Below are 12,285 nucleotides of genomic sequence, written 5' to 3' on the forward strand. Positions count from 1 at the left end.
TACGTCTATCTTACCACTCAAGTTCTGGAGGACTGGTTATATATTAAACAGCTGATGGCAACAGACATGATTTGTCGAACAGAATTGTTAACTGAACAATGAAACTGATAAGTAAACATTAATGCAATGACAACTACATAGACAAATGACATACATAGGGACCTCAACTAAGATACAGATGCACTGATTTTGATTTGGGTGGATAAGTAGCTCAGGGCTAGGTATGGAATCTAGGGTCTCTGCTACCCCCAAATTACACCACTGGTTTAATCTTCAGCTCCAAGAGAGCAAGTGTTCGGGGCTTGTGCCTGTCATCCTAGCTACTCCAGTGGTTGAGATTTGAGGATTGTAGTTCTAAGCCAGCCCAAGCAGTGGAGTTTGTGAGACTCTCATCTCCAATTAAACAGTAAAAAGTTGGAAGTGGAGCTGTAGCTAAGTGGTAGAACATTAGTCTTGAACAAAAGAAGTTCAAGGATGGACTCCATACCCTAAGTTCAAGCCCAAGAACTGGAACACAGATATACAGGCAGACATGTGTGCGCATGCATGCACACAGGCACGCGCGCATGAGCACACACACACACACACACAATATCTAATGCTACTTAAGGTGATATAACAATGGGATATTCATTGTGTCATACGTATTAGTGCAGTGTTTCTTCATTTGTAAACTAAGTGAAAGACGTATCATCTTCAAGTACGATTTGGAAACATTGTGGTTACACAAAATATTAATTTCCTATACAAGGAATGGTTATAAACCCCAGATATGGACTACACCATTTGTACAGGGGACCTGAATATCTGGGAAATTTAGCATTCCTGGGGTCCCAAGGACACACAGGGAGGAACGAATATCATCCTTTTTACGAGGAAGACACCTATCCTTAAAGTGCTGCTTGCATTCACTTTGCCAAAGTAAATAGCTTTTAAGAATGAAATTTGGCAGAGCACCAGTGGCACATACCTGTAATCCTAGCTATTCAGGAGGCTGAGCTCTAAGGATCTCAGTTCAAAGCCTGCCTGGTTAGGAAAGTCTGTGAGATTCCTACCTCTAATTAACTATAAAAATAAAACAAAACAGCAACAACAAAAAATAAGCTAGCAGTGAAACGGGTTTAAGTCGTAAAATGCTATCCTTGAGAAAAAAAAAAAAAAGCTAAGGGACAGTGCTTAGGCCCTGAGTTCAAGCTCCAATACCACCCTTCCCCTCAAAAGAAGAATGAAATTTATAGGTAGAAAGGAAAATGTGCACATGGCTGGAAAGTAAGGCAGCTCTAAAAGTGCCTGTTGATTTGCCTGTCCATTTTTATTGTGGAATATCCTATATACACAAACTGCAGTGTGTATATAATAAATAATGACAAAGCAGATCAGCCATCCCCATCTCAAAAAACTAGCTCATAACCTGCACCACAGACACCTTTTCAAACCACAGGGCTCAGTCTGCAAACTAAAGAGCAAAGCCAGCTACCCAAGGCCAGATAAAGTTTGCAGATAAGTTTTGTTTGGTCTGTGGGATTTTTTTTTTTCAGTTGTGAACATTTAAATACCAAACATACGATTTCAAACCCCAGTACCACCAAAACCAATCAACCGACCTACTAAAAAATTTCACATAGAACTCACCATTTTTTTTTTTTTGTACTCAGAGACTGAGCACTGTCCTTGGGCTTTTTCAAGGCTAGAGCTCTACCACTTGAGCCACAGCACCATTTCTGGCTTTTTTTCTATGTATGTGGTACCAAGGACTTGAACCTGGGTCTTTGTGCATGCTAGGCAAGCACTCTACTACTAGGCCAAACTCTTGGCCTTTGGAGCATCTTTTAAAATGTGGACATGTAGCCAAGTCGTACCCACATTCACTAAGGCAACAGGTGCATAAGAGCTGAAGAGCAACTGTACCCTTTAAATGAGCATGTTTTCAATATGTTCATCACAGTCTCCATCACTCCCTACTGGCTTATGCCCACTTCCTGTTTCACTTCTTTATTTCATTTGCCTTGGTATTTTAGTTTGTGACTCCTGAATATACAATCAAGATGTGGGACCCAATCTTTCAAAATATAGAAAACATTATTTAAATGAGAAATTTACACAGATGCTTTCAACAGGCACATGACTGACAGCAATACAGATTTACAATCCTTATTTACTATTCTTAAAGTCAATATGAAAATCTGAAGCCAGGTGCGGTAGCTCACTCCTGTAATCCTAGCTACTCAGGAGGCTGAGATCTGAGGATCACAGTTCAAAGTCACCTGGGCACTAAAGATTACGAGACTCTTAGTCCCAATTAATCACTAGAAAACAGGAAGTGGGACAAGTGGCTCAAGGAGCAGAGAGGTAACCCTGAGCTAAATTTAGAGCTCAGGGACAGCAACCAGGCCCAAAGTTTAAGCCCCATGACCCACAAAATAATAATAATAATAATAATAATAATAATAATAATAAATCTGAAACTTCAGGGCACCAGTAGCTTGCATCTGAAACTAGTTACTACAGAGGATGAGATCTAGAGGATTCAGGTTTAAGCTGAAAAGTTAGGAGACTCAGTCTCCAAAGTAACTAGCAGTAAAACAGGGTTAGAAGCATTGCTTAAGTGGTAGCGCACCACAAGCAAGAAACACCGGCTCAAACAGTACCACAAACAAGAAAGAAAGAGAGAGAAAGAGAAAAAGAAAGAAAAAGAAAGGAAGGAAGGGAGGATGGAAAAAAAAGAAATGTAAAGAAAGCACAAAGTGGATCCAACTGTAATGATACATTTTGAATACATTTATACATCATTAATTACTGTGGCAAGGAATTAACACTTGAGAAACAGAAATAAAATGATCTATGTAAATCATAACTCTTTCTTTCCCCTCCTTCCTTCTCTCCCTCCCTCCTTCATTCCTTCCCTTCCTCTCCCCCTTTCTTTCTCTCCTTCTTTGGCCCAATGTAAGCACTCTACCACTTGAGCCACAGTGCCACTTTTGGCTGTTTCCGAATAATTTATCGGTGCTAAGAGTCTCAGGAACTTTCCTGCCCAGGTTGGCTAAACCTCAACCCTCAGATTTCAACTCCCTGAGTCACTAGGATTACAGGAATGAGCCACCAGCATCCGGTTGGTTTTCTTTCTTTTTGTGACAGTCCTGGAGCTTGAATTCAAGGCTTGGGTGCTGTCCCTGAGCATTTTTGTTCAAGGCTAGCACTCCAATACTTGAACCACAGGTCCACTTTTGGCTTTGTTTTTTTTCTGCAGTTAGCTGGAGATAAGTCTCACAAATTTTCCTGTCCAGGTTGGCCCTGAACCTTGATCCTCAGATCTCAGCCTCCTGAATAGCAAGGATTACAGGTGTAAGCCACTGGCCCCTGGCTCAAAGTACAGCTCTTTCTTCCAGGAATGCCTGGTATACATACTGACTCTGCTATGATGGCAAATCCCGGAGGTTCTCTCTGGTACAAACTGAGAACTTTAGCCAGGGGCAACACCATAGAGTAACATGACAGATAGGGAAGATGCCACCCCAGCACACTTTTGTCATTCATTCTTCCTCACCATGAAGAATGAATTTGCAGGCACCTGTTGGATATGTGAGGCTTTCACAATGTGCAAATGACATAAGTAACCAAGTTCAGATTAAGAAAAAGGCTGCCATTGACTTCTTACTCCTGCTCCAGGGGAGTTTTAAAGCAAAGCCTAGCTATCCGGCATCCCGCAGCCATCCTGTTCACAGTGGTCCTGGAACTGCAGAGTGAAAAGCAGCTGTGGAGTGGGCAAGGCACACAGAAAATGGTCATGCAAGCAAAACAAGGATCTGTCATGGGAGACAGGCTAGGATAGGAAGGACCGTCTCACAGGGAAGAAACCCTGGCTTATCTAATGTGCATCAGAGAATGGCTCTGAGATTGGCACTGGGATGGATGTGAAATCAGTGCTGTGGATATCCACGGGGCTAGCCTCTTCCTTTCTGGAGAAGGGTCCTTAGGTCTCAAAGACCATGCTTGGTCAACTGGGAGCAGCTGGGGCTGAAACATCAAGACACTGGAGGACTGATCTGTCCTAGAGGGGAGAGTTGTTCCTCCACTCCAGCTCCTGGACTAGGTAGGAACGCAGGTGCTGACTGACAGATCATCCAAGATTCTTAGACACAGCAGGAAATCCAGATGGTCATGTGAAAGCAATTCTATTTAAAAAGCAGGTGACAGTATATCAATAAGCAGAGTCGATCAAACTGAACATGCATGTGCCATCTCTGGCTTTGACTGAAGAAGGCCGAACCAGGTAGGGATTCCTCACCCTCAGTATGAGACCGATTCTGACTGAGAGTCCTTCCTTAGACAGCCCTAGAATCCAACACATTGCCTCCAGGATTTGATGACAGCATTGTTAAAATTCAGCAAGGGAGCTGGGCCCCATGGCTCACGCCTGTAATCCTAGCTACTCAGAAGGCTGAGATCTGAGAATCATCGTTCAAAGCTAGCCCGGGCACTAAAGTCTGTTATCTCCAATTAACCACTAGAAAACCAGGAGTGCCGCTGTGGCTCAAGGATCAGGGCCGTAGCCTTGAGCTGAAGAGTTCAAGGACAGTGTTCAGGCCCAGAGTTTAAGTCCCATGATCGACAAAAGAAAAACAAAAAACAAAAAACCAGCAGGGGCCTTCTTGCCCAGATTTATAGCCACAGCTCTGTCATTTACCAGCTTCATGACCTAGCTTTGATTTCTGGCTTCCTCATCATTAAATCAAGAATAAGTGATAATATCTCACCCAGAAGGCATTTTAACAAACATCCCCGGTGAAAAGGAAGCACACGAGCCCTCCTGGCAGAAGGCCTGCACTGGTGTACTGGGCTGGCTAGTTAGTAAATGTGCCAACTTGCCAAGACATTTTTTCTGTGATAATGCCCTATGGGTGAGAATCAGGTCAGGTATTTTAGCCCAATCCTTTGAAAACCACACCACTCTTGAAATATAGATGGAAAAACAGGCCTTTCACAGATGCTCAATAAAGAATGCAGGGGTATAAGGGTAAGGAAGATGGGGGAAATAAAGTTAAAATCCCCTCAGCCTGCTTCCCTGATGAGAGGACCAGTAAATATTGGATACATCTGGTCTCCAGGAATTTTCTGTGGTCTCACGTAGTGCCACAGTGGTTGTTTACTTTGATTTAAATGCCATTGGATGTTCTTGGAAACCACACTGTGGGATTTTCCTGAAAACTGCAGAGGGTGGCCATACTGGGCCTACATTCCCACACAGCCTCTTTCTCAGACACAGTGCAGGTCCTCTGCAGGTCTTGTCTGGCCCAGATCACTCATTTATTTTATAGGCCCTCCAGGCTCTTAGGTTTGTAACCTTCAAGTGTCAAGAGACAACTTGGTTAAGGAAAGCACTCAGCCTCCAGGGGAAATCTTTAGACCAGGTTAGGTTAGACTCTCTAGGGAGAGGGTCTAACCTGCAGGGCCTAGTTAGAGCCCTGGATTCCTCTCCTTCACCTCCGGTTCTCTTAACTTCATGTGCCTCACTTACTGTAGCTTCTCACCTTCCTCTTTTCAGGACAGCACCTCCCCGAGGCACTCTCTGAGATGGCTGGATTAGCTGCATCTAAGGATATGAAAGGGCAAAAGATCTTTCTCTGTAGTCTGGCTGCAAAAGTCAGGGCAGGAAACTTCTTGCTGGCCTGACCAGCAAGCTTTCTCCCTTGTCACCCAGACTCCTCTACTCTGGTCCACATGGATTGGGTGGGGCTGGCTGCATTCAGTTCCTGGGAAAAGCAGGCATGTGACCCAGAGACATTCGGAGTCAATCCTGGTACTTTGGCCACAGTCACAAAGTATTCTTTCCCTCTGGGGCTCCTATGGAGGACAATGGAAGCCTGAGGAAGGGGTGGGGGAGGTCCTGATACACACAGGCCTCATAGTCAACCTCATATAAAGCCACTTGGTGTCTTGTGTTTTCGCAGAATGCTTTTCCTCTCTTGGCATGGGTACCCTGACTTGGGTTCTCTTACCATCAACATACACAAACACACCTCATCACTGTGAGAAAAATGTGAAAGTCGTGCTAGGAGGTGGAGAAAAACAAAAGGCTCTACTCTCATTTTCTCCTAAGATGCTTGCTTACCTCCTCCTTCTTCGTTCCAATCCCAGTGAGGTTTTCCCCTGAGCAATCCTCAGCCTTCTATAAACACTTATCTCAGAGAGGTAATTATTTTGCACTGGCCTATCTCCTCCACATATCTGTGGAGCAGCTTGAGGGCAGAAACCATGACTTTTTACCTTTGATTGTGCAGGGATGCACAGTTCAGAGTTCTGGTATTCACTAAATGACAGATCCAACAATCGCCAGGTAGACAAGACACCCACATCACAAACCCCCTCACATGCCTTCCATGTTTCTAAGTAGACTCAGCCACCCACAGTAAGCAGATTGCACCATGGGAATTCATTTCTTACAGATGTTACTAATCCTCCACCCAGATCACTCCCACGGAGCCCCACCAGAGGGGCCACTCGACAGGTCTCTATCTTGCAGGAGTAACTAATTCTCCGTCACACATACACATTGGGCAAGATATCTGCACGCACACCTTCCGTTTCCGTTCATATCCCAGAAAGGGAAATCCTTTTGTGCTTTCAAACTTTTACCTGGACCCAACACACTCCGGTGCCCACAAATCACTGACTTCCATGAACTAATGACCCCCTAGGCTATCTCTGGCCTCTGGTATTCCTTTGCAATAATTTAAGTAGAGAGGAAAAGATACAGAAAGGCCAGGATCTGGTAGATTGTGCTTGTAATCCTAGTTACTCAAGAGGCTGAGATCTGAGGATCAGAGTTTGAAGCCAGCTCCAGCAGGGGAATCTTATCTCCAGCAAATTAAAACCAAAACCAGAACCCACAGTGAGGGGTCCAAGTGGCAGAGCTCCAGTCTTGAGCAAAAAAGCTAAGGGAGTTCACTCCCCCAAACTGGCACACACATGCATGCATGAGCACACGCACGTGCACACACACACACACACACACACACACACACACACACTACATAAAGACCTAAGAAATCAACAGCAAGAACGCAACAGGTTCCCAGTAAAAACAGATGTTCTAACTTTGGGTGCCTAACAGACACACCCTGAATAACTCTGTAATAGCTGCAGCTTCCACTGGCATCTAGCAATAAAGATTTTTCAGAGTCAAAGGTCAGGCCCAGAATTAAAGTCCCAGTATGAATCACTAGCTACCCTGTCCAGTTCACATTTTCCCATACTCAGCTCCACAGCACCAGGCAATGTAGTACAGAGATAGGATCCTGAAGTCAGGTGATCAATTACCTGCTGTGTGACAGGAGCCACAGCAGATCTTGAGAATCAAAGGAGGCATAAGTGGAAGTGTGGCTCGAGGGGTCAGAGCCTTAGCCTTGAACAAATACCTCAGAAACAGTGCCCAGACACTGTGTTCAAGCTCCCATCAAAAAAAAGGGGGGAGGAGGGAATAGCAGAAATCACAGGTGTTATAGGTTAGTGAGGAACAGAGGAAAGTCAAGAGGCAATGCCAAAAAAAAAAAAAAAGCAGGGGAGGGACATCCATTCTATGTTGCAACATCAAGGATCTTCTAAAGACACAGAAACCATCCTCAAGGAAGCCTGAAGACAGAGGTGTTTGTAGGTTAGATGTCATGAGGAGACTGTCCAGATTTCCAGGGAGAGGATACCGAGTGAGAAATCTTAGCCTCCCTTAGAAACTGAAAGTACATGATATGAAAATAGGGAAGCTAAAAAAAAAGCAACCCTCAAAGGGACTCTAAAGGGCTTCCAAGACAAAAAACTCTCTAAACCCCTTAAGAACAAAATTCCATGCTTTACCCGGGCCAACAATGTAACTATAAACATTGTAATGGGCAATGTAACACACACACAGTGCAACAATGTAACACTCAAGGCAACTCACATGTGACAATGTGACAAACTCTAAATGGATGGAGAGATTACAAAAGCCAGGTGAAATGACAAACCACCCTATGCTTCTGGTTTGAAACATTAACCTCCTCCTCATTACAATTCCCCTCCTCCTATCCCTAAGTTTTATTTTTCTTGAATGGTTCATATAAATTAGGCCGAAAAAGCAGGCATGCGTCAAGATAACCTGGGGAAGAATGTTCAACGCTAAATTAAAAACTCCAAGCCAAAAAAAGAAAGAAGAAAAGAAAAAAAGTAGCAGGAAACGAAACATGGTCAAAAGCAAATTTAGAAAACTCAAGAGGAAGTAAAAGTATTTTCACAGACACCCCACTAAGAAGTGTCTCACGTGTTTCGGGCAAAACCAAACTCTCCTTAACAGAAGAAGAAGAAGAGGAGGAGGAGGAGGAAGAAGAGGGGGAATAATCTATTAGGAGGGAGAGCTCTAAACTAGCTCTTGAAATCCACACATCTCTTTGCAGAACCAACAGTAAATTAATTGGTGGAGTTAAGTAGAGCTAGTGACATCACCAGGCCTTAAAAAAAAAAAAAAAAGTGCTGCAGACTATAACCCAACGGTAATGACAATGGCCTCAAAACAAAACAAAAAAAGTCACCATTTAAATATCAATGTTTCCTGACAGGCATTGAAGCGATACCAAAGACACACGAGGAAGCTGATTGGTTTCCATAGTCGGGTGAGGAAGACTTTTTTTTTTTAATTTACATTTTTTTTTAAGTTTTATATTACCAGGCACAGGCTATCTCCACATCCTTCCCTCTCCCCCCCCCACTGTCCCCCCCCCCACACTTCCCATCCCAACTTGGTGAATGTCAAGAACTGGAGCCGTCGGGCTTGGAAGAGACGGTTAAATACGGGGTCTCACCTCCAGAGCCAAGCCCCCCCCCTCACTTGCCCGGTTTGGGGGACCCCTCCCCCTCCCCCCTGTAACTCTCTGGCTAGTCCATACTTCTAGGAACAGGGGGGAGTCACTCGGGAAAGGCGGGGAACGACGCCCTCCCTCCCCACCCCACCCCCAAGTCCCGCGCTTAGCTCCGCGCCCGGCGTGGAGGGGGGGGGTCGGAGAGAGCCGGGCGGGCGGGTGACCCGGGTGGGGAGGACCCGGGCCGGCGCGGTCCCCCGTCCCGCCGCCGCCGCCGCCACCACCTCACACACCCCGGGCGATGCCGTCCGGAGCCCGAGCGACCCGGGCCGGGACGCGGGGGAGGCGCAGCCCCCGGCCCCGCCGGCCTAGGCCCGGGCCCCGACCCTCCCCAGCCCGCCCCCTCAGCCCCTCACCCCGCGCCCCCCACGGCGGGTCGGCCCGCCGCACTCGCCTGCCCACGGTCTGGTTGGCCAGCTGCTTCATGCGGTTGAACTGTTTCTTCATGGCGGCGGTGGCGGCCCCCGGGGCTGGGGCCGGGCAGGGCAGGGGACGACCTCGGAGATCTACATCGCTTCAGGCCCGAGCGGCGGCGGTGGCGGTGGCGGTGGCGGTGGCGGCGGCGGCGGCAGCGGCAGGGGGGGGGGCGGGAGGGTCCGGGTAGAGGGGAGGGGCGACGCGGCCCGGCCCCGCCCTCACGGCGTCACTTCCAGCGGCGCCGCCCGCCCGCCCTCGGGGCGGAGTCAAGCAAGAGTGGGCGTGTCCTTGGCGAGGGGGCGGGGCATCCGGGGGCGGGGCCGAGGGCGGGCGAATCCTGACGGAACGCAGCGGAGTGGGCGGGCTCTAGAGGGGGCGGGGCCTAAACGATGGACCGTGTGGAGCCCGGAGCGCCCGGGTGAGGCCGGGGTGGGCTGGGGCTGAGCCTGGCCGCACCGAGTGACGGCCGCGGTGCTGAGCCAAGCTGGACCGAGCCGAACGGAGTCGGGTAGTGTGTCCAGCCTCACCGGGCCAAACCCGGGTCTGCACTTGGCCACGGGCTCCGCTTCAAACCCGAGGTTGGGGCTCTGGTCTCCGAGCCCCACTTCAGGCCCCCCCCCCCCCGCCCCGGGCTCCTCTTCAAGCCCCAGCTCCATCCCAGCCTCCCCTCGACCACCTTCAGCTTGACCTCGGGACAGGAAACCCGCGGGCATCCCGGACTGGGGGACCTTGCCCATATTTCCCGGTAGATCAGCTTGGGGACATGGTAAAGTCACCACCCGGACGGGATTCCTGACCTACGTGGAACGTGGAGAGGAGCCGGGCACGAAGCACAGACGTGTGACACCCCCACACACCCCCTGTGGGGCATCCGGGAAGGGACGCAGCCCCCCACCCCCGGGTGTGGGTGCCAGGACAGGGCCAGCCGGCCTAGCCGGGCACAGGGTGGAGGAGACTTCTCAGAGGCGGGCAGGGGTGGGGGGGGGCGGATAACTCCACATCTTCCTGAGTCTTGCTGACCAGCCAGATTGGAGGTGTTTGTCATAGTCCTGTCCTGTCCTGGACAGGCTCACGCCTGTTCCTAACTTCTCAGGAAAGGTTCAAAGCCAGCCCTGTGGCTGGAAAGCGCTGTGAAGCTCTTTTATCTACAACTAACCAGCAAAAAAGCCAGAAGTAGAGCTGTGGCCCGAGTGGTAGAGCACCAGCCTTGAACATAAAAGCTGAGGGACAGTGACCAGCCCCAAAATTCAAGCCCTGGGACCCAACTCAACAACAAGAACAAACTGACTGCTGGGCCCAGGTGGTCACACCTGTAATTCTAATTATCCAGGAAACTGAGATCTGAGGATCCAGGTTCAAAGCTAGCCTGGAAAAGTTTACAAGAGAAGGCGAGGATGGCCTCTTAGCTACTGGCAGCCCTAGACTATGACTCCCACATGGGAAGGCTGCCTTGTGCTCTGTGAGGTCTTGTCTACTTGGTTTTATTTGGGGGGGGGGGAGGTAGGAAAAGGAGGAAAGCACAGACTTCTCCAGGTGAGGACGCCTAGAAATTGGTAATTCAATGTAGTACTCATGGGGTCCCCTTTTATATTTCTTTCTTTTTCTGCTGGTCCTGGGGCTTGAACTCAGAACCTGGGTACTGTCCACTGAATAGCAGCAATGGCGGTGGCTGCTTCTGCTTCTGTTCCTCTTCCTCCTCCTCTTCTTCCCCCTCCTCCTCCCCCTCCCCTCGACACCCTCCTCCCTTCTTTTTGTCCTAAACTCAGGATCTGGGCACTGTCCCTGAGCTGCTTTGGTTCAAGGCTAGCGCTCTACCACAGCACCACTTCTGGCGTTTTCTGTGTATGTGGTACTGAGGAATCAAACACAGGGCTTCACGCATGCTAGGTGAACACTCTACCACGGAGCCACATTCCCAGCCCTCCCTGAGCTTCTTTGTGCTCAAGGCTGTGCTACCACTTGAGCCACAGCACCATTTCTGGCTTTTTTTTTTCTGTGTAGTTGATTGGAGATCAGAGTCTCATGGACTTTTCCTGCCTGGACTGGCTTTGAACTGCAATCCTCAGATCTCAGTCTCCTGAGTAGCCAGGATGACAGGTATGAGCCACAGCACCAGGATCTCCATTCCCTTGAGGGAGTTTCTGCTGTCCTGTCATTTGTTTGGGTTGCTGTCCACCTGACCCCAAAGGGACAGGTAAGTGACTGTACCCTTTGCAGACTTACTCTAGGGTTATCAGGAGAATCATGTACATCAGGGCCATTCTCTCCCCCTATCTGCCAAATCTTTCTGCTCTTAATCTTGTGGTATTGAACAATTTTCTCCTGCAGAACCATGTTAGTTCTGACCTGCAGCTATGTTCCCCTGGTTTGGGGACCTTGCCTGAGATCTAGGGCTACTTTCTGGTGGGAGTGTAAGACTTCATAGGCTACATTTTCTTTCTTTCTTCCTTTGATAGTCTTAGGGCTTGAGCTTAGGGCCTGGGTGCTGTCTTGAGCCTCTCTATGCTCAAGGCTAGCACTCTATCACTTTAGCCATAGTGCCGTGTCCCAGCTTTTTCTGAGTAGTCTACTAGGGATAAGACTCTCTCTGTCTTTCTTGCCTGATCTGGCTTTGAAATGTGATCCTCAGATCTCAGCCTCCTGAGAAGCTGGGATTACAGGCATGAGCCACAAGAGCCTGGCTTTCAATTCCCATTTCCTGCATGAGACGCAGGCTGTGTATCCCCCTCTCTTGTTCTAATCTTCTGTGACTTAACCCTATTATCCTAAAATAAACCCTTGCCAGAAACTTGCACTTTGTGAGACATCCTTTTGTGTGTGTGTGTGTGTGTGTGTGTGTGTGAGAGAGAGAGAGAGAGAGAGAGAGAGAGAGAGAGAGAGAGAGAGAGAGAGAGAGAGAGAGAGGCACTGAAATGCTTTTCATGAGTGGATTTCAAAGGCCTCAAATGTATGCACAGAAACTGGGGAGCTGAGGAAAGTCTCT

General features: G+C 48.4%; 1 protein-coding gene across 5 annotated transcripts in view; it reads right to left on the minus strand.

The window, feature by feature from the left end:
• Arhgap17 (Rho GTPase activating protein 17) overlaps positions 1 to 9,443 on the minus strand; it is a 76,999-nt gene extending 67,556 nt beyond the window's left edge. For 4 of the 5 annotated variants that reach the window (XM_090357866.1, XM_090357862.1, XM_090357863.1 and 1 more), the window contains exon 1: positions 9,280 to 9,443. In XM_090357866.1, the coding sequence (XP_090213992.1) occupies positions 9,280 to 9,332 (53 nt within the window). In that variant the 5' untranslated portion in view covers positions 9,333 to 9,443. Of the gene's footprint in view, positions 1 to 5,528; positions 5,564 to 9,279 lie in introns of those variants that run through there. The other variant, XM_090357865.1, reaches the window with a different exon arrangement.
• Between the last annotated feature and the right edge of the window lie 2,842 nt (positions 9,444 to 12,285).

The sequence above is a fragment of the Megascapheus bottae genome, chromosome 25 (assembly GCF_031878675.1).
Source record: "Megascapheus bottae isolate mThoBot1 chromosome 25, mThoBot2.hap1, whole genome shotgun sequence".
Taxonomy (NCBI): domain Eukaryota; kingdom Metazoa; phylum Chordata; class Mammalia; order Rodentia; family Geomyidae; genus Megascapheus; species Megascapheus bottae.